The following is a 26582-nucleotide window of genomic DNA, read 5'->3' as shown; positions in this document are numbered from 1 at the left end:
TTTGATGGGAGATGGAGTATTTATCTAAAGAGTTATGCAATTATGCAGTCTGGACTCACAAGGTTCATGAAAGGTATAGAGAATTTATTTTTCTCTATGTGGATGAGTAGCTATTAAGAGAGCTACTAACTACTGAGAGTTTATTTATCTCAATGGTTATGGTTGACAACCAGATCCAACTTTCAAAGCTAATGTCCTAAATGATGTTGGAACATCATGATTACTGGTTGTTAACAGGTTTATCACTATATCTAGATGTGGTGTTTCTAAATATAACATGAGCAGTATACAGAGCTTCTGGCTCTATCCACAATGGTGTATGAGAAAGGCAATAATTTTGAAGATGGCAACTAAATCCAGAAATTGCTAGAAGTTCAACATCAGACAGGGGATCTGATAGACATGTCTTTCAAGGAATTAGTTTCTTCTTCAACAAGGAACGGAGTGGCAGTCTGAAACTTGTACAATAAGGAAGCTAAGAAATTTTGATATGGAATATGTGAATAGTTCCAAATCAGGTGTGTCCTTGCTTATGTGAACAACTCAGGGTATTTGATATCTCTCTCAAGGAGCTGATGATTTTGGGTCTGTAAGAGTCAAGATGCTTTTATAGTATGAAGTTGTTGAAGCAGTAAAGTGGCAAGCAAAAAGTAATAGGTATATTTATTATCGGGTGATATAGGTTATATCGTATCGTAGTCCACAGAGATTGGTAGAGAAAAACTATCGTTCAAATATCTCACGTTCTAAGTTTCATGATTGGGTTACGGAAAGTAAATGCGGGAAAAGTAAATAAAATAAAATAAACAATCTATTGTAGCCTAAGAGAATTCATTCTGGAATCGTATTTCTACTCAACCCGTCGAATACTTAAATCTGAATATCTATCGCTCAAACACTCACAATACGCATCAAAATCACCAGGCATCGCTCAAGACATAACATCAGTGTCCATTTCTGCAACACCGACGAGAGCTCAACCGTATCATTCACATCGACGATTTCCCCACCGACACAAATAACACGGAGGCATTAAACTCAATACCCATAACAATTATTAGCTCCAAATCAATTTCTACAATTTGGAAACTAATTGTTATCATTCCTAATCAAGATCTATGATGTCTATTTCTACAACAACACAAATCCAGAGCATTTGAGCAAAAAGATCAAGAACAACAACAATGGTGATTTGCAAAGCAAATATATAAACGATCCCAAGATCAACAAATATACATACAAGAGAGAAAAAATATACATACAAACCCCACCATTGGAATGGTTCACAAGGAAGAAGAAGAACAAATGGAAAATTCTTGTGCTGTCGGCACAATTGGAGACCACCCGCATTCAATCGACATGATGAACAACCCAATACTGTTGCTTGAACCTCTAAACTACAAAGAATGGATCAGAGCTCAACTTTATCAAAGAAGAGATGATAAAACCTAAACTAAAACAAAGTTGTCTATAAATAGAAAAATAAAAATACGCAGAGCGCGCTACGCGCCCTAAGAGCATGCGACGAGCCCTCTAACTTATGGACCAAACCGCCTTAGAGCGTGCGATGCGCTCTCAAGACCGCGCGACGTGCCCAACATTCTGCCAAATCAAGCTCTTCAGCCCCCAGGCTGTGCGATGCGCCCTCCAATGCGCGTAGCATGCTGCACCAGAAAATTATTCTTTTATTCCAGAACTTGCGTTCGCAGCCGTGTCTTCGACACATTATTCCTCAAGGCTCCGAATACGCAAAAACACCTACAAAAAGATGCAAAAATTATCAAACGATATAAGAGTATACAAAATTACAACTATTTACAAAGTAAACGTATTACACAAAAACGGGGAATTATTCAAACGGTATTTACAAAAAGTATCGATAAGTGCCACTATTTACATACACAAAATAACTATATTTTGGCACTTATCACAAGTCATACTCAGCTGGATGTCCAACCGGGAGTATGTAATAGTGGTTAACCTACACTATGGGAAGATGAAGTCCCTTATAAATCTTCATCCTGTGCTTCAAGGTTCATCTTTAACAGAAGCATTGTTGTCCATAATAGGAGAAGTATTAGACCTGTTCATGGATTAAAGCTGCAGTAATGTAGTCGTAGGGATGGAATGTTAGACAACATGTTGTGACACTTCATTACGTGTGACAGGGCGTAGATGGTTAAACCAAGTAAAGGTGATTGGTGTAATCATTTGATCTCAAGTTTTTCAAGGTGGACTGTAAGAAATTATGGGGAGTCTGAGAGAATTTATCTTTCTCTGCAGAATCTGAAGGGGCATTGAGATCAACAAAGACAATGTACTTATGCTTCTAATCATATGGAAAGTCTTTCAAAGACTAATATTTTTAAGCCATAAGAATAATGTCGAACAAGAAGTCAGGACATATCTCAAGACATGTTTTATCCTTGAAGACCAGCAGAGATTATTCTTAAAATGTTGTATCTAAGACGTGTATTGATGGTGTGTATCACGTGTTCTGACTTAGTGCATGTTTTGGAAAATGTCATTTCCAGAATAAAATGGGTGTATTAAAAGCATTCATTGCTTTCAGCCGGTGCACAAACTTACCTGATGCGGTTTTTAAGAAATAGTGGTTCTTGACCAAGACAATTATTACAGTCTAGGTAAGTTATTTTGGTTGCTCAGGTATTTAAAGTGTCTTTATGTTTCTTTTTCTTCACTTCACATTTTTTTGTGTGTCTTTGTTTGTTTTTCTCTCATGTCCTTCGTTCGGATATGGGTAAGTTTAGAGTATGTGAATGTTATGTTTGTCAACTTGTGGCAAACATAGGGAAAAGGGTAGTGTTCAGACATTGTTAAGTCTGAGGTCAATCTTTGCAGGTGTTTTGCAAAAATGTCGAATAGAATGTTCTATTATGAGTCTGTTTTTGTTGCAGTGTTGCAAGTTTTTCTTTTTGTGTCTTGTTTTTGTTCTGAACACAAATTGTGTCATGTGTTCTGAGTTATCTAATATAGAGGTCTGGTTTCTCTATGTCGGCGAATGGATAGTTCAAGTGTTTGTTTCTGTTGGTGTGTTTCCGCTTATGCTCTAGAAGAGGATGTTATGTTAATCTTTGTCTTAGCATAGTTCTCAGTTTGAGGGGGAGGTTTTAGTATCTTCTTCCTCATGTGCATCATGGCATCAGTTTTTCTCCTTCTATGTGAAATTGGTGTCTGTGGTGTTATGTTTTCTGTGCTATAGTGAGTTATCCTTCAAGAAGCCTTTCTCATATTATGGCTAAAAAAGGGGAGAAATGGTTATGTTATGTTATCTCTGGAGAGCATCTATTAAGAGGGAGAAACTATGTGTTATCCGTGGGATCCTTAAAAGAGAGAGAGAGAAAACATTGGAAAGTGGGAATGCCATAAAGAAGTCCTGGTATGATGTATCGACATCATAGACGAAGACTGAAGACTATCTCATACAAAGATTGAAGATCATAAACAGTGACTATATGAAGACTTCTAGATTGTTGCTGTTGTACTTAATTATTAAAGACCATTGTATTTTTTTAGCTTCTGTAATACAAAGGTTGTATAAATTAGTTTTAGCCAAAATAAGCCAAAGGGGAGATTGTTATTTCTCTAATATTTGAATTGGCATTATGTTTGGTAAAACTAATATAGTAGCAATTAGTTAAATAAGATATATAACTTGTAAGAGAAAGAAGGTGGAAGTTCTATTTGACAAAGAAACATGTTGAGTTGATTTGTCTCAACATCTGGACAACATGTCGAAGAAAATGTCCTATGCAAGCCATTCGACATCGCGCCTGAATCAGAACTGTTGATTGAATCTGACTCAGCAATTAACAACAATGCAGAATATTACTAACCAGTATTATGCAATCATAGGTGGCGTATGAAAGACCTGGAAGAATCAAATCAGAATATGTTTGAATGAAGACTTTCTAATTTTGGAGATTTATTAGGAAGATTTGATTGAAGACCTATTTTGTAGGAGAATCTTTTGGAGATTTGTTACAGCATATTTGCTGTAATTAGAAGCCCAATTCCAGTTGGGTAATAGGTTATAAACTGAAGCATTGTAACCTAGAAAGCCAAGCCAGCCACCATGTAAACTATAAGGGCTGTGTTGGTTGATGAACCACCCAGTTTGTGAGATGGTCATCGTGTTCTCACTCAGAAGTCTGTAGGCAATGAGTTAAGTTGTGTTCTTGGAGGGAGTTTTTAAGCACTCAAGATGGTGTTCTAGTCTAGAGTCAAGACTAAATATGGAGGGAAGTGCGGCTTCCTGCCCGACATAAGATTGTGTCTCCTCATCATGGAAGTGTGTCTTCTACTTTTCAGGTGTTTGAAGAGTTGTTGGAAATTAGGTCGTCGATGCAGTGGCTGAGGTGTTAATTGCTAGACATCACTACGGTGGTTGGAAGTGAGATGGTGATTTCTCATATCTAGGGAGAACTTAGGTAAAAGTTGCATTGGGTAGTGATTAAGTGATTAGATCGTCAACGGGTGTGTTGGAAGTAGGGTCTATGAATTGATACTACTAATAATAGACTTCTTTCGTGGCTTGGTATGCCCCCTTAGTAGGTAGTTAGACCAAACTGGGTAAACAACTCTTTTGTGCACTTTAATTTTCAGCAACTACTTTAACTGTCTTTATCTTGCATATGTTGTTGATAACAGACAAGAGGTCTCGACATGTTTATCCGACATCTGGGTCTGCTATACCAGAATTTCACAAGTGAACAAAAAGGAGGTAATTTTAATCATTTTAGGAAAGTTTCTTTGTTGAATGTCATTGATAAATGTGGTTTAGTTGAAGTAGACATCACAGGCAGGGAATTCACTTAGAATAGGACTTGTATTGGTAATTTAATGGTCTATTTCTAGCTGGATAGGGCCATCATTGAGGTTTCTTAGCGCATGGCTTTGCCTGATGCATATGTTGAGGTATTGTGTAAACTTTATTTTGATCATAACTCCATTTTTCTTGGTGCGGCCATCCCTTCCAAGTCCAAGGTCTGCATCCTTTTAGATTTGAGACAACTTGGATCATTCACCTGAAATACTCCAATATAGTCTAGACTGTTTGGCAAAAATCCCCATATGGCATTTTAACTTGTCTCTAAAATGTGCATCACAATTCTATCTTTTTTAATAAGGAAACTTTTTGCAACATCAGCAAACAAAAGCACAACATTGAGAAAAGACTCAGGGATATCCAAAACTTTGGATATAATATATTCAAAAAGACTAGTTCATGTCCAACATGAGCTTCAACCAGAGTATGATGATATTCTCCCGCAAGAGGAGATTTATTGGTATCAAAACACTATGGATGATTATATTAAATTGGAAGATTGTAACACCAAATTTTTTCATGCCAAGATGGAATCAGGCAGAAGAGAAAAAAGTATATGGCCTTCATCTTTTCAGTAGTGTTTGGTGCAATGACGACATTATTCTCCAGGAAAAACACCGAACTTTTTAAAAGAATTTTTTACTATACATCTCTTATATTCCCCATATGTATGGGTGACTTAACTATAGCTTCGACCCTTACTAAAGAAGCCCAACACTCTTTTACTCAAGAGGTGACAAAGAAATAAGTTACTTATGCATTGAATTAAATGCACACTTTCAAGGCGCCTTGCCGTGATCGATTCTAGGGTATTTTCTTTAAACAGTTTTGGCAACTTATATTAGATGCTTTTGTGACAGGTAGCTTGCAGTCCTTTTTTTTACTCTAATAACATTAATTTCTAAGGTAGACTGCCCCTAAAATTTTAAGGAATTCAGACCCATTAGGTATGGAAACCTTATTTACAAGCTTATTAAAACGATTATGGTTAATAGATTGCATCCTTATCTAAATCAGATAGTGGGACCCTTCTAAAGTAGTTTTTTTCCTGGTAAAGGGACAAGTGATAATGCCATTATCCTCCAAGAAGCAATTCATTATGTGCGTAAGTCTAAAAATAAAAAAAAGAAGTTGATATGATGTTCAAAATAGATCTTGAAAAGTAGATGATAATGTTAATTAGGATTTATTGGAATTTTGTTTGAAGCTAGATGAGTTTTCTCCCATTATTATAGTTGATAGTGCATTGTGTAACTAGCTTTTCTATGACTATTCTTTGGAGTGGGAGACGACTATCAAATTTTGTTCTAAATAGAAGATTACATCAAGGTGACCCCCTTTCGCCCTATCTCTTTGTTATCTGCACAAAATTCTTGTTGTAGACAATCATCAGGGCAGTCAATAAAGTCCATTGGAAACCTGTTAGGTTATCTAGTTATAGACAATTTCTATCGGATTTATGTTTTGATGATGATGTTCTTTTTTGTTAAGGTTTCTAACTCTAAGACAGAGATCATTTATGATATCTTGAATGTTTTCTGGCCTTAAAATGAATGTTTCTAAATCAGAGGTGTGCTTTTCCGTTACCACTAAGAGGAGTAAAATGAATTTAATTGTCTCCAAAATAGGTATCAAGCCAACTTTTACTCTAGAGAAATAATTGGGTATCATTATGTTACATGGTCGTTTTCAACACAAGGAATTTGATTTCCTAGAGGATAAAGTCAATAAGAGGTTAGCATATTGGAAACATAAATTGTAAAGAAGGGTGAGGGTTTTGACTCTAGTTAGGCATGCCTTAAACTTCATCCCAAATTATTATATGCACGTGGCTTGGTTGCCTTAACTAACTTGTGATTTTATTGAGAGGATGGCTAAGAGTTTTTTTATGGAAAGGTAATTTAAACTCTAGTGTTCATCTCGTTAGTTGGAAAAATTCACTAAGCACAAAAAGTTGAATAGTCTTGGGATCCAGAAAGCAAGAGAGGCTAATACTTCTATTTTGGGTAAGCTGGTTTGGGGTATCCACATGGATTGTGATTCCCTATGCGTTTAAGTTTTGAAGTATAAGTACATCGGTGAGGAAATATTCCTTAATATAAAAAATAAACTGGGACCAATTACTTGGAATGCATTTATGAAAGTTCTTTCTGCTCTTAAAGATAGATTTGAATTTATGTTGGAGATATGAAGTCCTCTTTTTGGTTTCCAATTGACTTGGAGTAGGGATATTAGCGTAGCAGGTTCTCTAAGTGTATATCCACGATCTAGAAATGTGAGTGGATGATGTTTACATGGATGGGAATTGAAACTTCAATTAAATTTATACTAAATACTTGCGGTTGTTTGTGAACGCCTGAAAGTGCTTCCCATGTGTTTGAATTCTTTGGTGCATGATCGGTTAACTTGGAAAGGCTTGTATCTATACTGCTTGGATGGTTATAATTGGCTCAACAAACTTGATTTTTTTCATATTACATCATACAATAACTTTTAGAAATGAGTGTGGCATATTCCTGCTTCTGAGAAGGTGAAATTCTTCCTTTGGACGACTTTACATGAATCCATTCCAATGAGATTGATGTTGTGTCATCGTGGTATGCTTCAGATGAATCTATGTCCTAGATGGAATCAGGACGTTGATATGACTCTACACTACTTGAGAGACTGTAAATTTGCTACTCACTTTTGGAAATCTATTGGCTTCTTGGATCCACTATTCTTCTAAGGGGATAGTTTATGTGATTGGATTAGACAGGGCGTCGATAATGGCCTATCTTTTTGAATGCTTGCTGGTGGTTGTGGTGCACTAGGAACAAATTGTGTCTTGTGAATGAAGTGATATCTTCCTATACTTTAAAACTCATCACAATGAATTATGCTAATCTATTATCTATATGTTTTCTCAAGTATGATATGTCTCATCCAATGAGAACGATCACGTAGAATTCACACAAAGGTAGTAATATGATTTTGAATGTTGATGGCACTAGTCTCGGTAATTTCGGCATTTTGGGTTTTGATGAATTGATTCAAAATGCTGATGGTGCTTAGGTTCACAGTTTTGCGGGTAATATTGGTTATTCAAACATCCTTCGTGATGAACTAATGGCGCTATATCATCATTTTCCTACGGCCGGGGAACTTGGAATTAAAAACCTAATGTGTTATTGTGACTCCAACTTTGTTATCAAGCTTATCTCAGAGTCTGTTAATGTTTGACATCATTATATCACAACTCTTCTCAATATTAAAGAGCTTCTCTCAAGGGAATGATGAGTTTAAATATCTCATATTTTTAGGGAGGAAAAATGCTTGGGATTGGTAATGATGCGGTATACCAGTCTTTTGCAAAACTTTCTGTAGAAATTATCACTCTCTTACTAGTTGATGCAGGTGGGATTTTTTTTCTAGGTAATTTCTTGCTTTATTAATTTTCCTTTTCCCACTTGTACCAAAAAAAGTTATTGTAAGAGTAATTATTAAAATAATTTTTTCATTTAATAATTATTATAAATAATACATTTTATTAATTATATAGTTGATTATCTATCGCATTATGTCAACGATGAAGCTTATAAAGTTTAAAATAAATTTAAATTTACAACTATATTATCTATTTTGTTCTAGAATCAGAAATATGCTTGGTTGATAATGATGAACCCTAAATGTAGTTGATTTCCTATACGGTCATGCAAGGGTAGATCTATAAGATTAGCACTCTAACGCACAAGTGGGTTACAACGTCTAAGATGAGCGAAGTGAAATTATGAGATTAAAAAAGTGTACCTTAAATCTTACGTGCGTTGATTTGATTATATACGTTAGATAATTTTGATTGGACTACGCATGGTTGGGCTGGATACTCCAGTCTCATCTATATTGGGCCTTTCAGTGGCCTAGAACAGTTTTTCCGAAGGCTTTTTGGGTGTTTTATTAGCCGGGAAATCTTTCAAAGTTGTGGTTGACACCTTGTTAACGAAGCCGACCATAGGGAGAAATGAGAATGCCATGGAATAGGTTGCAGAACTTGTATGGAACAAGTACATTGAATGCATTTCCCATCATTGAGGTATTTCGTCAAATTTTCAGACATGTGGTCTTATGATCAGCAGTGTTTTTATCATTTTATTTCCAAATGATGGTATTTTGTCTGTTGCAGCTACAAAATGAAAATAAAACCGATTATTGAAGATCAGGCGAAATAAGCACAAAAGAGGCGAGAAGACAACAATTGTTATGACCAGCCCATAAGTAACTGTTACGGCCGTAACTATTATAGAGTGAAAGACCCCCAGTTTTCCTCTAGATGCAAGGCGTGACTTTGGATTTTTCTCTATTTTTGTTTTGCATCCTTTAATTTTTCTTGCGGTTAAGCTTTATCTATTAGGGCTCTTTACTGCTAATTAGTGTCACTGATGGCTATATATTTGTTGTAATCATAGAACAAAAGGTGGGGAGAGAATTGTATTACATTGTTTGACTCTATATTTCTAAGTTAGTTTTTCTGGGTTTTTCGCTTCCCGGTTGTTGCTCTATTGACCAAATCTCCGTTGGAGCACTTTAATCCAAGTAATTTTCTTCTTTTATTTAGGTTCTAATTTATTATTATTATTATTATTATTATTATTATTATTATTATTATTATTATTATTATTATTATTATTATTATTATTATTATGTCTTTATCATTATTAATGTACGTTTTGTATTTACTTATGTCTGAGTAGTTTCCTAGGGATTAAGGGTCATGAGAATTGTCTTGTAACAGACCTCATGTGAGCTCTCCAATATTCTTTACAAGAAATAAAACTTAAAATTATTTTAGAATCCGAGTTTTTCACAAAGATGTTTTTACGGGAAAAAAGAGTCATTTTAGATATCGATCACATGTTGAAGGGTGTGTTTCGGTATCTGAACGCGGATTTTCAAACAACTGAGGTCAAGGTGACGAAAGTGTCTTGAACTCAGTTGAGTAAACTTCATTTTTAATAGCTGCACAAAAACAATCTTAAACAAATAAACTATGCTGACGAAAAAATGGATAGATTATTTGTTTAAGAGAGGACAACACGCTGACAAAAGTAGGTGCTGACCAATTTCTCTATTTCTCTATAATTCGTTCGTTTCTCGTATTAGTTGCAAAAGTTCATATTAGTCAATTCATATAAATTTCATGTACCTTAGATCTTTTTTTTGAGCATTATATTTTTTAAAAGCAAAAATATAATCTCAACTAAATTTCGACTGCTTTAGCTAAACTAAGATAAATAGAATTCAATATTTAGAAAACCGGTCTTTGTGAGAATGATACTCTTTTATATTACTTCGATATTATTATATACCTGCGGCGTGTCACATTAGCCTCGTAGGGTAGGTGTGGTGATCTTGTCTAGGGCATTAGAGTGCACTTGAGTTAGTTTGTGTTTCTCAGGAATGATCAAACCGCTGCTCTTTGTTTTCCCACCTTCTCCAAATCTAAATTGTTGATTGATATCCGTTCCACTATAAAGGGCCGAATCAATTTTCAACCGATCTTTTCGCTTCACTTTCCACCTAAAATTTATATTCTTCCCTACATTCGTTCACTGCTTCTTAGTGTCCCTTGTTAGCAAGACAATCAGGGGAGGGTCGAGCAAGGAGCATCTTACTTTTTTGTGGAACTTTCCTTTAAGCAACACACCTTTGTGAGAGACACATCACTTGTCCACCTAAAACCTTAAGGTGATAGGTGAGTGGGTTCTCCCACTTATAAATGCTCAAGTCACCACATTCCTATTCAATGTGGGAATATTTCCCCCATACTACTCACACTTGCTATATTCTCAACATCCCCGCCTCCTTCGAGTTTATCTTTTTTTCCCAAGGTATTTTCTTCCCCTTTGTCTACGGTTATGACCCACTTAAGAAATGTACTCATAAATGCAATGCTTGACCCTGAGAGTGACGAGTCTTCATCGTCCATTATAGTGGAGGATCTAGACCTTGTGAACATACTCTATGAGTGTGAGTCCTCATATCCATTCTTAGAATGTGCCAAATGGTAGTTTTTGATCACTTTGGACGTTGATGACAATCCTCTAATGAAGGAGACCGCGACTAGTGCTTCTTCTCTTGCTCGTACCTATTTTGATTTGGGTATAACTTTATCTAGAGACGCGGAACTTGAGAGTGGTTGTTTCGTCTAGTCCTTCAATACAGACTCCATTTATAACTGTATAAGGATTTGTGCTTCTTTTCAAAATCATTCAGATGACGTTAACTAGTATGATTCCTTTTATGACGTAGAAGTAGACATGGTTCATATTGAGAATTTATTGGAGCCTACATGTGCATTTCAATATAACTAGGTAAATATTTTATTTCGAGTTATAGTTTCCTCCTATGCTTGTGATGATGTCGTCGAGCGTGCCAACGGAATGAATAATGCATAAAATTGATTAAAATTTCTAATAGACACCTCTGATCATTATTATAAACAAATTTGACTTTTTTAATACATCTGACCATTAATGTATTTAGTCCATATATTGACTAGATACTTTAATAGTCAAATATACTAAAAAAGTTAAAGTTTCTTATAATAAAGACCGGAGAATGTAGCGTGTGTATGATATGTTTCTGATTTATCCCCTCAAGGCTCTATATAATGAGTTTAAGATAAGAATTTTTTCTTGTTCTACCATGCTTTTAGAAGATTATTCCCATTATACCACACTTTTCACCGAATTTCCCAATATACCACGTTTTCAGAACTTTTTGGTTATTGTCATAGAACATCCTCCAATTGGATGGGCGCAGGTGTGTAAACTTTTAAAGTTTCGCCAATTAAATGGGCGGACGTGTACAAAAAGCAAGAGGCTCCGCCCAACGCCCTAACGGAAGATAAGGACCCATCAACTAAGGTGAGCGTCTGTACCAATGAAATTGTATCTGAATTCAAATTTACTACGTCGTACAAGAAAACATGGATTGCAAGGAAAAAACGATTGAACATGTATACAGTAATTGGGAGAATTCATATAATGAGCTTCCACATTATTTGTTAGCTCTTAAGAAATTTGTGCCGGGTACCGTGGTAAAAATGCAAACACTTCCGATAATTACAAATGACGACACTGTAGTCAATGGAAGACAAATTTTCCACTGACTTTTCTGGGCATTTCAACCAAGCATAAAAGGATTTGCATATTGCAAATCTATACTTCAGATTGATGGTACCTGGTCATATGGTAAGTACAAAGGTACGCTACCAATGGCGGTGGCACAAGATGGTAACAATAATATCTTTCCAGTTGTGTTTGCTCTTGTGGAGGGTGAGACAACAAATGGTTGGGGTTTCCTTTTAAAGAACTTGAGAATGCATGTAGCCCTTCATTGTGACTTGTGTTTAATTTCAGACAAGCATGCAACAATTGAAAGTGAGTACAATAATCCAGACAATGGTTGGCATGATCCTCCATCTGTACATGTCAACTGTATCAAACATATCGCACAAAATTTCATGAGGGAAATCAAAGACTGTAACCTCTGAAAAAAAGTGATCAACATGGGTAAGTATCTGTTTCATCACCTTATATCTTTGTATTCTATATTTATATATTAGTAACCCATTTTTGTAACAAACAGGTTATGCTTTAAACCGACCAACATTTCACTACTACCGAAATCAAATTGGCATGGCTAATGGTGATACTTTAATGTGGTTAGACAATATTCCTGTGGAAAAGTGGACAAGGGCATATGATGGAGGTCGGCGTTGGGGACACGTGACAACAAACCTAGCTAAATCGATGAACTCTTCCTTCAAAGGCACACGTAATCTACCCATTACAGCGTTGGTACGTGCAATATACTATAGGATATAATCTTTATTTGCTGAAATGGGTGCTAAGTGGAGTGCAGATTTGAATTCTGGACAAACATTTACAGAAAGCTGCATAAAGGTGATGAAAGAAGAAACAACAAAATCCAGCTCGTATCATGAAAGAATAATTGACTACAATCATAACCCTTTCAGTGTGAAGGTGACAATGGACCATGGTGAGGGAAAATATATGGGAGATTACAAGGTAAACCTAAGAGATCTTTGGTGTGACTGCGGAAAGTATCAAGCATACTGTGTTCCTTGTTCACACGTTATTGATGCATGTTCTGTGGTGCGCCAAGACGCATATGCTCTGTTGTCTGACGTTTACGGGGTCTCTAACTTATTCGGTGTTTACAGCACAAGTTTTCTAGTACTACCATTAGATGAGTATTTGCCCTCTTTGATGGAGATCAAATTTGCCACAACCCAATAATGCGGAGGAACAAGAAAGGCCGCCCAGTGAGCTCATGTATTAGAACGGAAATGGAAAGATATGATAAGTTGGAGAGAAAATGTGTGTTGTGTCGTCTTCCTGGTCACAACAGAACTCATTGTCCAACTGTTGGAACAAGTAATAACTAGTATTTTATTTTGTTGTTAAGCTTCTCAATTGTATGCAGCATTACTAATTCAGTGTTTTCCATGATTTATTGACGTTTAATGACCACGAAGATCTTTTACATTTAATATAAATAACAACATTACAATTATGACAAAACGAATTACAACAAGGTACAAAAACAACACATACAACATATATCAAAACATATTCAAACACTTAACATCAACATTTAACCTCAACGACATTAGCTGATCCAAACAAATATAATTACCAAACACAACAACGTTTCTAGGAGATTACAACCGTCAACACAATATCATCTGGTCCTAGCATCATCATGAGGACACAAACATCATTTGTCATAGGTTTTCAGGAACGAGTTACTCTATTTTGGTCGGACACTTTAACTTGCCTGTCAATTCTCCTTATCTTTTCACCCTCTCGGATGTGCTCATTTAACCAGCGGAGCAAGTGCTTTTAAAAATGCTTGAAGGCCTGCGTGTTCCAGAGTGTGATCTTCATCGGAGGTTTAACTGGAGAAAATATGACATGCACATCTCTTTTCATCATTGGAAACATTGGAAACATTATTGCAGAAAGAATTAAGACTGAAATGAAGAGATGAGTGGTAAGTGTTGTGAGTACCAACTGAGGAAGGAAATGCTATTTATAAGGACAACGTTAAAATATAAAAATAATCAAAGGCTCCGCCAGTTGCAGTGGCGGATCTGAAATTAAATAATAAAATGTTCAAAAGCTCCGTCAATTGCAGTGGCGGATCTGGAATTAAATAATAAAATAATCAAAAGTTCTTCCAATTGCGGTGACAGATCTGAAATTAAATAATAAAATAATCAAAAATCCGCCAATTGTAGTGACGGATCTGAAATTAAATAAAAAATATTCAAAAGCTCCGCTAATTGCAGTGGCAGATTTGAAATTAAATAATAAAATCGACCAATACGTTCTGTCAGTGATATGCCTGTATTTAAATATTATAATTAATAATAAAACATTAATATATATATATATATATATATATATATATATATATATTAAAATAAATATATTAAATAATCTAAATATTTATAAACATATCATAAAATTTTAAAAAATATATTATTATAATATTTTTTAATATATATTACCGTTTTATTATTAATTATAATATTTAATTATATTATTTAAATTAATCTTTATTATTGTTAAAAAAATGACTACACTGTTCCGTCCATTTATTGGGCGGAGGTTCCATGCAATATTGAAATTATTACTGAAAATTGTGGTATATTGGGTATAATTTTCTAAAAACATGCTATTTTGGTAAAAAAATTCTTAACAGAATCTCACACAGTAAATGCACAAGCACACATAAAAAACATGTCAGCACTCACCCCCACACGTTGCAACTTGTAGAATTATTACTTTGAGCTACGACAAACAAAGGCACCACTATCTATCACTATAATAATCAGTCATTCCAGCTTGACACCATCCTCTTTATCACTTATCAGTAACAATTATATACAAGCGTACCTAACAATTATATACAAGCGTACCAAAATTTATTGAATAAAAGCAGAAAAAGTAAATATCATATTCAAGGATACTTAATGTTCACCAAAATATTCAGGGGATAATTTGGTCTTTTAATAGAAGTTGCTTGTCTTTTTCTTGTTTTCCTTCCGGTTCTCTGCATAAAGAATTTCGACGTGGGATCCATCACTATGTTATTTCCTTTTAGCTAATGGTCCCCTATTTTCTTTTTAAACAATTTTGGTCTCCCATCCCAATTTTGTCCATGAACAGTGCATGAACAGTACATGTCCGTACATGAACAGTGCATAAACAGTTGCATCAAAATTGGGATGGAGGACCAAAATTGTTTAAAAAGAAAATAGGGGGACCAAAATCATGGAAAACCCAAAACAGAGGGACCAAAACTGTAATTTATCCTTTCCTTTTCATTACTTATGATTTTCCAAACGAACAGAGTGTAAATATTGGTAGTTTTGTATGGTTGGTCACAATGCTTAGGCAAAAACAGACATTTTTTCTATTAATAGCAAAAAATATGATTTAATTTTAGTTTCGTATATGGCGTGGTCCAAGTGCTTTTGGTTTGTATTTTGAGTGTTTGTTCAGATTTTGTGAACTTTATCTTATTATATTCTGATTTGTTTAGATACATTTTGTGTTTAATGTTATTTAATATATATTTTTTGTTTTTTGAAAGAAAAAATATATTAAAGTTTATATTTTGTGTGTGTAATCTTTAATTAAATTTTAGAGTTAATTATTAAAATGAACGTTGATATAAAACGTTAATTATTATTGAACTCAAGAGTTAGTTGATGTAACAATTATTAACAGAATTGTAACTACAAATTCAATCAATTGCTAACAGGAAAAAGTGTCAAGCCACCTGAGATTCTAACTAACATCAACAATTAACAGTTCAATTTAACAATTGCAAACAACTAATTTTAACATTCAAACAGAAACTAACTAGAAACTTACTTAACAACCATAAGATAGTAGCTAACTTTACAAACTAACCTTTTTTAACAGACTAAATTAATATCTAACATGATTTAACTGACTGATTCAATGCTCTAACAAAACTAACAGATCAAACAAACTCATAACTAACTTCATTCAGCTATAACTAACTCACTCTCAAACTCATCTCACTATTCAAATCCCTAACAAACTCACTCAATCCAATGGCTCTCAATCCTCTCCCCTAACAAATTTCTAACTACCTTTCCCTCCTTCTTCACTCTTCACTCTCCCTCAAACCTTCATCTTTATCCTCCATCCCTCATTCCATGATTCATCATTCACCTTCGCTCTTTCTGCAATTCCTTCATTCTCTTCATCTCTCAACCTTCATCATCACTCTCTAATTCTCTCTCCATTTCGGAATTACTCACGCATCATCAGCGGGCCAGGCTGTAGCTTCAAAGGGCCTCAACACTTATTATAGAGTTCACACCCCCGGCCCATTTGCTTTTGTTCTCTTCAGTTTCTTTTTTACAACAATAAAAAATACAAAATATATTAATTTTTTGCTTAATAAATTTTAGGAATTAGTGGCAATACTTTCTTAGTCATTTTTACTTAGAATTTTTCTAAAAAAAACTTAATAAAAACATATTAGATTTTTGAGGTTTTTCTTGCATCTTTTTGCGTCATTTTCATGTCATATTTTGTTGCAATTCTTTATATAATTTCTACGTGATTTTGTTGATGATATTGTGGATTAATTTTGTGATCTGTTTGTCATACTTTACCATGATCCCTTAGAGCATCTCCAATGGTACAACCCATTGTTTGGTTCTTTGTGGGACCCATTAGTCCACATCATCTTGAAGCAACTCACTCCAATTTTCACTCCAATGGTATAATTCTAAAGAACTCATATTGGGTCCCACAATTTTACTTTGTATAATAATATTTTATTGATACTAAATTTTATTTGATTTAAAATAATAATTTAAATTATTTAAATTTAAATTAATATAAAATAAATAAAATTAAACATAAAATTTAAAATTATAATTTAAATTAATCTCAAATGCATGACATATAATTAAAAACAATAAAAATATAATTAAAAACAATAAAAATAAATTACATAACATAATTACTCAAATTTAATATCATCGTCCTCATGTCCAAAACTTTCCCAAATATGTTCGACTAGATTTCCTTGAAGTTGGCGATGAACTTGTTTTTCACGAAGAGTTGCTCTTCTTTGTAGTCTTGTTGCAAGATTCGGATGAGGACCGCTAAATGTTTCAGTCGTTGAGTTGTTGCTACCTGCATTATCGTAAAAGTAATCAAAATCACCTCCATATGTGTGTCGTTCGTCTTCGACAATCATGTTGTGCAATATGATGCAAGCATATATGGTATGCTTGAGGGTTTCCATGTGCCAAGCACGCGCTGGACCACGTACTATTGCAAATCGAGATTGAAGCACTCCAAATGCACGTTCCACATCCTTTCTAGCTGATTCTTGGTGTTGTGCAAATAGTTTTCTCTTTTCTCCTTGCGGCATTGAAATGGTCTTGACAAATGTAGCCCACTCGGGATATATACCATCCGCTAAATAATACCCCATATTATATGGATTCCCATTGATTGTATATTGCATAGTAGCAGCACGTCCTTCCAAAATATCGTTAAACACATTAGATTGGTTTAGCACATTAATGTCATTGTTTGAACCTGCAATACCAAAAAATGCATGCCAAATCCATAAGTCTTGTGATGCCACTGCTTCAAGCATGATCGTGGGTTTACCATGATCACCTCGACAAAATTGTCCTTTCCATGCAATAGGACAATTCTTCCATTCCCAATGCATACAATCAATGGAACCTAGCATGCCTGGAAATCCACGTGACTCCCCCATTTGTAAAAGATGCTCAACATCATTGTTATTAGGCCTTCTCAAATACTCAGCCCCAAATACCTCATTCACGCCCCTTACGAATCTCTCTAAGCACTCAATTGCAGTGCTTTCACCAATTCGAACATATTCTTCTACAATGTCAGCGGAAGATCCATATGCCAACATACGAATAGCAGAAGTGCACTTCTGCAATGGTGAAAGACCCATTTTACCAGTTGCATCGACCCTCATTTGAAAATATTCATCATGATTTCCAAGGGTTTCTACAATTCGAAGAAACAAATGCCTATGCATTCTGAACCTTTTACGGAATTGGGCATCCGTGTATACTGGATTTTCTGAGAAGTAGTCGTTGAATAATCGTATATGCCCTTCTTCACGATTCCGATCTATCACTGATCTTCTTTTTCGCCTTGATGAACTTCTAGATTGACGTTCCTTCTCGAGCATTGACAACAATAGTTCTTCATCTGTGTTGTCCATAAGTTCTTCTTCAATCACCTCCCAAAAAAGTTTGTTGAGGTTGTTTGAATTGTTTCAATCCATTGAAGTGAGAGAATGGTGATAGAAAAATGATAGAAGAGTGAGAGAATGATGATAGAAGTGTGATAGAAAAATGATAGAAGAGTGTGAAAAGAATGAGAGTATATATAAGGCTAGTTTGAATAACGGCTAGTTTGAATAACGGCTAGTTTGAATAACGACTAGTTTGAATAACGGCTAGTTTGAATAACGGCTAGTTTGAATAACAGTTAGTTTGAATAACAGCTAGTTTGAATAACGGCTAGTTTGAATAATGGCTAGTTTGAATAACGGCTAGTTTGAATAATATTTAAATATAAAAAATACTAGAACATTGCATCTTATTACAATAGTCGTTGATACATAACAAGTACTACATAATATTTAAATATAATAAATACTAGAACATTGCATATTATTACCATCCATATTTTTCTTTTAGGTTATTACAACGTTTTTCATGAAATTCACGTTGACTATCATTCATCTTAGAAGTGTCTGACATTATGAATTGCATTGCTTCAAACTCCATCTTTTCCTTGACTAATTTGTTTTCTTCCTCCTTAAGTCGTGCTAGATTTTCCATTACTTCCATTCTTTTATTCCTTGTATCGGAAATAACACTAGAAGGAGGTTCAGTTGCATTTGCATTTTCCTTTGCCTTACCTTTTCGTTTTGTCGCCTTTTGTCCCATTGGACGCTCCATTGGAGATGATGAGTTTAACTCATAACTTGAAGGTGTCTCTGAGTTTAGCGATGCCGTGTATGAACCACTAGCAGAATTCTTTGTTCTCTTTGAAGAATTTTCGGTGAATGCTCTCATCCATTTAGGTTCATCTTTTAAAAGCCGCCATGCATACTCAAGATTGAATGGTGCACCTTCATCTTGTTCATAAAAAGCATGCGCATTGATTAAGATATCTTTCTCTGATGCCCCACTTTTTTTTCCATGAACAGCTTGTTTGTAACACCCAGCAAATTTTTGAACACAACCATTTATTCGATGCCATCGAGATTTTAATTGGCCTTGTAGCTTTTCTCGTGACTGCCCACGGTATTGGTTATAATTATCGGTGATTCTTAACCAAAAGCTATCAACTTTTTGATCAACTCCCACAATTGGATCCTTTGAAACATTGAGCCATGATTGCATAAGAAGTGTATCCTCTTCCCTTGTGAATACCTCTCGAGGTTTTTTTTTTAACAGAACGCCTTTGTTCTTTTTCAATTGTAGTATTTTCAATACCAACTTGAGTTAAAAATTATGGAACTTGGCGTTCAGACATAAACCCATTTGGTGTTTCAGGTTCATGATGAGAAAAATTCACCCCATGAGTATTTATCTGTGGTCTAAAATAAATATTTGGGTTGTTTGGTGGCGGAAAAAATATGGTAGAGTTTATTGGCGGTGGGGGAAATTGAGAATTTTGCGGATTGGAATTTTGCTGATTTTGCATGAGATGGAACATAGATTGTTGAAAATTATATTGATTAGGGTCCATTTGCCCTTAACAATAATAATTTGAACTAAGAAGATGAAAAATTTGGTAAAATATATGATCAATTGAAGGCTAATAAGAAGAAATTGTGAGAGAAAAATTAAAGTACTATGAGTAAGGAATAAATTTATGAGATAAAATATGACTAGCATTTGCTTCTATTTATAACCAAATAAATTATAAAAAAAATTAAAAAGAAAAAGAGCCGTTGAATAGAAAGTACCGTTTGAAAAAAAAAATTAAAAGAAAAAGAGCTTTTAGTTATATTATTATTTTAATAGAAAGTACCGTTGCTTTCCATCATCACGTGTGCTTAGCTGGCGGAGTTCAATTTTTAAATTTTTCTTACAGCTGGCGTACGACACGGTTTTACCTTACCGTTGTAGATGGCCTTAGAGCATCTCCAATGGTGCAACTTACATTTGAGTTCTTTATGGGACCCACTATGCCACATCATATTAAAAGAATTTATTTAATTTTAACTTTAATAAAAATCTGATATGGGTCCCACAACTTTACCTCATAACTTGATTTGATTGGGTACTACAATTTTTTAGTTGTTGTATTGCAATGCAACTCTATTATGACATGGCAAATTTTTTAAATATTTAATTATTAAATTAATGGTACAGGTGGAGAACTCAATAGAAGAAACTACCATTGGAGATGGTCTTAGAATTTTTTTTATTCATTTTTGGGTTTTTTTTTGTTGATAAACAATGAGATATATTTATAAGAATTGAGTACAAAAAGTACTCAAAACAGGTACATATTTAACAGCTAGCTCCACAACCCACCAACCCTTTACATAAACTTAAACACAAACTAACGGATTGTGGAACCACTCATAGAAATTACAAAGCACTCTCTGTTTTGAACCTAATGCTAACCACCACCAAGTGAACATTTTCACATTATGAACAATTTCATCTACATCACCTACAACATTGTTAAATATAATGTCGTTTCGTTGTTTCCATATGCACCAGCAAGTTGCCATCCATATGCCCGCAACTCTCCTTGGTGAACAATAGTTCCTTAATGCATTCATAACCTGCAAGAAATGATCACAACAATCTGTCCTTAGTGGTGCATCTATCCCTAACCACTCCATGATCTTCTTCCAAACCCCTGCTAGGAAAGCACAGTTCAAAAATAGGTGGAGAGAATTTTCAGCAGAATCACAACCAAACACACATAAGCTCAAGTCTGTATTTGTAATGATGTTTCTTTTCATAAGTTGCTCCCTCGTTGCCAATCTATCCATCAACAATCTCCAGCCAAAGATTTTGACTTTGGAAGGCATCCAACCTTTCCATAACACCTTAATCGCGTCTCTTACCACTGGCTGCAACCCCTTCGCCCTACCCTCCAGGAGAAGCTTCTTATAATACTCTCTCACGGTGAATGCATTCATTTCTCCACCTATCCACACGATCTTATCCATTCCGGCATACGTAGGTACCACATCCTCCAGAATCCTACATAGTTCCTCCAACTCCACACCTACCAACTGATCATGTACCGGTATGTTATCAATCAAACCCCACTTCCATACATTATCCTCCCACCATCCTAGGTTACTGACACTGCAACTCTTCATAACTTTTGGTACAGCTTGATACAATAGTGGAAATGTACAACACAATGGTTCCTGACCAATCCACCTCACTGACCAGAATGGAATCCTTCTCCCGTCCCCCAACTAATCCAATCTAATCCAATCCAATCTTTCCTCAAGCAAATTGTTTTCCAACTAATCCAATCCACGCCTTTTCTTTCCTCCGCGTTATGCCATAAAAAGTTTCTTTGAAGCTTGATTAATTCTTTCTTCACCTTTTTTGGCATCTTGAAAAAAGAGAGGAAGTACACAGGTAAATTAATCAGGACAGAATTGATTAGTGCAACTCTACCTCCAATGGACAAAAGTCTGCCAATCCATGGAGACAGTTTGGACTTTGTTTTCACCACCAATGGCTTCCAAAAGCTAGCTTTCCTCGGGTTTCCTCCTACTATAACTCCAAGAAAAATGAATGGAATATTGTCCAACCTACAGCAAAGAAATTGACTGGCTGCTTGTAAAAAATAACCGTCCACACCTATCCCATATAGTTTACTTTTCCACATATTTACTCTTAGGCCCGATACCATTTTAAACCCACGAAGTAGCACTTTGATAGCCCACAAATTTCTCCACGACCCTTCACCCACGATAATCGTGTCATCAGCAAACTGAAGCAATTCGTATGAGACCCCTTGGTTTATTCTAAATCCTTGAAATTCCCCTCTTTCCATAAGCTTGCGCATCATGCCTGCCATACCCTCAGCCACAATTGTGTACAAAAATGGGGAAAGGGGGTCACCTTGCCGTAACCCTCTACCGGCTTTGAATTCCTCCGTTGGACTGCCATTTACCAGGAGTGACATATTGCTATTGAATACACCCGCTGACATCCACCGCATCCATCTCTGACCAAAGCCCATTTTAATCAACATTTCCTTTAAAAACTACCAGTCTACACAGTCATATGCCTTTGCAAAATCTACTTTGAACAACAGGCAACTCTTCTTCCTTCTTCGCGCATAGTCTACAATTTCGTTTGTTACCAAAACCCCGTCAAAGATCTGCCTTCCCGGGACGAACGCAGTTTTTGACTTTGAGATCAATCCTCCTATTACCTTCCTTAGCCTTCCCACCAGAACTTTTGCTATAATTTTATAGATGCAGCCTATTAGACATATCGGTCTAAATTCTTCCAGACCTTGTGGATGCTCCACTTTTGGAATCAGCGCTATGAATGAAGCCGACATAGCTCTAGGGAGATTTGCCTTGTCATGAAAATCTTTAACACAATGAATGATGTCATTTCCCACTATATCCCAACATTTCTTGATGAATTCTAAGTTGTATCCGTCTGGTCCAAAACTTCTATCACCCTCACAATTGAACACCACTTCTTGAATTTCTTCTTTTGAAAACTCTTCCTCCAGCGCTGCACTCTCTTCTTGCGACAATCTGTTGAAATCTATCCCCTGCAGCCTAGGTCTGGGCTTTGACATCTTTCGGAATCTCTCCTCGAAGTGCTTCTTAATTTCCTCCTTGACCTCCACCACCCCTTTTATCAATCCTTGGTCTGATTGAATTGCTACTGGTGCATTTCTCCTTGTTCTAGCTCTGAGTGCAGAGTGAAAATACTTAGAGTTGTTATCTCCTTCCTTGATCCACTTCAGCCTAGCCTTTTGCTTTAACATGCTTTCCCTGTGATGTATTTTCCTCCAGATATTTTCCTGCAAAACCTTTCTCTTTTCAAACACTTCTTGGCTTGAATGGTTTATGCTGTTAGTGTCTACCAATTCCAACTCATTTAGCATCTCCAAATCTTCCTCCAGTTTCAAATTTACACGGCCAAAGACTCTGTAGTTCCATTCTCTTAGACTGTTCCTTAGCCTCTTTAATTTTTCCTTCAACATGAAGGCACTACTTCCGTTTTCCGAGCTCAGTTCCCACTGTTGTTTCACCAGCCTGAAAAAATCTTTGTGATCATACCAACTGTTAAACACTTTAAAAGGCTTAGGGCCCCAATCGAGGTTACTCAATTTCACCCAAACCGGCCTATGATCAGAGATGTCTCTATTCCCAGAAATTTGAGCCACCACCTTCCATTGGTTGATGATACCTTCTGATAGCAGTATTCTATCAATTCTGCTTCTAGATTTTCCGTTAGAGTTAATCCATGTAAATTTATTCCCTATTACAGGTAAGTCTATCACCTCCATTAATTCTATGAATTTAGCGAACTCCTCCATTTCCACCCCTCTTGATCTATTCTTCCCCTCCCTCTCCTCTTCTACTTTTATTGCATTAAAATCTCCCCCAACTATCCATTCTCCTACCGGCAATTTTTGTTTCCAGTCCAAAAGTTTCCTCCACAACTCTCTCTTTTCCGTCAACAGACACGATGAGTATACATTTACAAAGTAACAGTTTGTACCTTTCCACATAGCATTAACCCCCAGAAAACCTTTTCCTTTGAAACTAAATGATGGCTCCATAACACCCTTCTTCCATATTGTCAGAATCCCCCCTGATCGACCTTTTGATCCAACCGCAGACCAATCACACTCCTCCAAACCCCACAAACTTTTTATAATTTTCTCTTCCATCAGTTGGATTTTCGTTTCCTGAAAAAAACAAATCTCTGCCTTCGCCTTCATAACAATTTCTTTGATTCTTCTGCACTTTGCCGAATTCCCGCACCCCCTAATATTGAAAGTTCCTAGATTCATGGGATACCATTTGTTTGCTCCTTCCCTTCTTCAAAACAAGCACTTTCCCTATTTTCAATGCTCCTGACAATCTCTTCAAACACTTCATCATCTTCATCCCCTTCAATTCCCAAGTCTTTGATTGATTTCCATACTTTGGCCGACATTACTTCAATTGATTTCCAAATACGTCGATTTCCTTGGTTTACTCCTGAGTCCGCCACCGAGTCTTTGCATAGAATAGTGCCCACTGAGCTGCAAGAACTATTTCCAATTTTCTCATAATTTACAGGCGGAGCCGTGGTGGTTAAAATGAAATTAGGGTTGCTCTGTGAGTGCAAAAGGGCCGAGAAATAAGAAGGAGCAAAAGGAATTTGAATATTCTCATAAATTTCTGTTACAACCTTTTTTTTCTTGGGCTTTCTCACAAGGTCCAACCCACACGGTGACCCAGATATTGGATCAGAAACGGATCCTAGATGCTCTAAGATGGGCCCCCCTACAAAATTCTCCCGTCAGGCCCATTCTCATTGGCCCACCTTCCTGAATTATATTATTGGTTTTGCTGGGTCCAGCCGCCACCTTTTCTCTATAGAGTGACAACAACCTATCCCTTTCAAGCCCTTCAGTACCTATCTCCTCATTAAATGCTCCCTTACCATCAACAACATGTGTTAACCTGTCACCTTGTATGAAAAGTTCACCTTCCTTTTGAAAATTCTCATCTTCCCCAGGATCCTTCGCTTCTGCAGACTTTGAATTCTCTTTTCTATGCATAGGGACTATTTCCTCACCACCTTTCCTCTGATACTCTAAATTCATAGCCCTTTGAGTGCCTTCAGACATGTCATCTGACACACTTTTGTCATCCCCGAGACCATCTTCATCTTCCTCCTCCCCACTTTCCTCCCACCCACCATCCTCCGGCTCCGATGAGCTTCCTTCCTGTTCCTCATCTTCCCACCCTCTTGGTATCACGATTCTCTTTGGACCATGCATATCCTCAGCTATCTTAATACAGTAGACATGGTCATTCACGCCTACGTTGATGCTTACGTGCAATACCATTGAGTATTTGGTTCTGATTAAGAACCGAGCAACATCCAAGCTTGTGTGCTCCCTAGTCTCCTTGTCCATACACACGAACACACCCACCGTTTTCGATATGAATTCAAAGAATTTTCTATTCCATGCATGACATGGTAGTCCAAAGCAACGAATCAATGTCAATCTTTCATTATCTACATCCACTGGACTCCATGGATGTATTTTTGAAAACCATTTTCCTATCCACTCCGCCTCTTCTCTTATCAGTGTTTTTAACTCTCCCTCCTCAAGTTCTTCTAACAAACATAGATTTGCTCCCATAGGAGTTGCCTTTATTCTAAAAAAACCTTCTGCATGCAGTGCTCCCTGAATATTATACGTCGTCCTAGGTTCTTCCACTACCCCAACGTAAGCCTTTTCATTTTTGGCTTTGTTTAATTTGAATCAAGAATAGACATTAGGCTTTGATCCTTTGCATGACAACCTTTAGGGTAGTCATTTCCTTTGAAATCTCAACCTTAAAGGCCATTTTGCATACTAGCATTAGGTTAGAAATTTCTGTTTTTTCTTACATTTTTCATTTGCATTAGGGCTTTTCTTACATTTTTTTAATGTATTCTCCTAACAAAAACACCTTACAAATTCAATTTTTTTCTGAGGGGTTTTGTTTAAAACCTTATCAAAATGGCATGTATTTCCTTCCTATTGCAAACAGGAAGCACATAAGACTCCACACAACGAGCGGTCAGCCCTAACTGCTATATACACGCAACAAACAAACATTTTTTAGAAGAACCACGTGACTCTGATTTCTCTACTGCACATTAGGGATACGCAGGCACGTGGGTTCAAGAATTCCTAGCGAGCTCAATAATAAAAATATTTTATTTTTCTTTAATAATTCATTCATGCATTCCCTTTACAAGTAAGCCTTAGATATACACACCCTTAGAATAGAACAACCAGAGTGGTTCCCGTTGAGTACAACAAATGTGAGGGGTGTTAATATCTTCCTATTGCATAACTGATTTCGGTACCCGAGTTTTGGTTGCGAGACCATCTTATTCATTCTTTGGAGTTTTCTCGATGTTTCCCCTTCCCTTTAGGTTAAACCTAAAGTTCGATGGCGATTCTGTGATTTTTTGCGTAGCGATAATATTATAATATTTTATTCTAACAATGAATGGATTTTGTTTTGTTTTGCGCTTTGTTATGGATCTTTTTGGTTTTATCTATTATAAATATGTATCAATTCTATTATTACATTGTGACAATTTTAGAGGTTTAGAACAAAAAGAGAGAAATAATGGTTTAACGTATTTCAAGAGGAAACTTATAAAGACAAGGGTTTTTGAAAAATACACCTTAGGTTGAGAAATACACTTTGAGTTTGAGTGATTCTTATATTGAGAGTTGGAGTGATTGAGAAATATTTAGGTAGAAAATATGAGTTTGTTCTTGAGAATTCTAAAGGCGAATATTTTTTTTAACTCATTTGTAATCTTTTGTAACAACTTTCGGAGTATAATGAATTAGAGATCTGC

General features: G+C 35.9%; 3 protein-coding genes and 1 pseudogene across 3 annotated transcripts; 1 reads left to right on the top strand and 3 right to left on the bottom strand.

Moving 5' to 3' along the window:
• Positions 1 to 11816: 11816 nt before the first annotated feature.
• LOC131629957 (uncharacterized) lies at positions 11817 to 13152 on the top strand. Its single transcript, XM_058900761.1, has 5 exons — positions 11817 to 11969; positions 12060 to 12165; positions 12250 to 12372; positions 12479 to 12667; positions 12755 to 13152. The coding sequence occupies exons 1-5, from the start codon at positions 11817 to 11819 to the stop codon at positions 13150 to 13152; spliced, it is 969 nt and encodes a 322-aa protein (XP_058756744.1).
• A 3778-nt stretch (positions 13153 to 16930) lies between these two features.
• Positions 16931 to 18187, bottom strand: LOC131629956 (uncharacterized). The gene has a single exon (XM_058900760.1). The coding sequence runs from the start codon at positions 18185 to 18187 to the stop codon at positions 16931 to 16933; it is 1257 nt and encodes a 418-aa protein (XP_058756743.1).
• A 457-nt stretch (positions 18188 to 18644) lies between these two features.
• On the bottom strand, positions 18645 to 19728 carry LOC131629972 (glutathione S-transferase T2-like; annotated as a pseudogene).
• An 811-nt stretch (positions 19729 to 20539) lies between these two features.
• LOC131629955 (uncharacterized) lies at positions 20540 to 21328 on the bottom strand. The gene has a single exon (XM_058900758.1). The coding sequence runs from the start codon at positions 21326 to 21328 to the stop codon at positions 20540 to 20542; it is 789 nt and encodes a 262-aa protein (XP_058756741.1).
• Positions 21329 to 26582: the final 5254 nt, after the last annotated feature.

This window comes from Vicia villosa, unplaced genomic scaffold (assembly GCF_029867415.1).
Source record: "Vicia villosa cultivar HV-30 ecotype Madison, WI unplaced genomic scaffold, Vvil1.0 ctg.000625F_1_1, whole genome shotgun sequence".
Taxonomy (NCBI): domain Eukaryota; kingdom Viridiplantae; phylum Streptophyta; class Magnoliopsida; order Fabales; family Fabaceae; genus Vicia; species Vicia villosa.
This window is presented reverse-complemented; position numbering and strand designations above follow the sequence as displayed.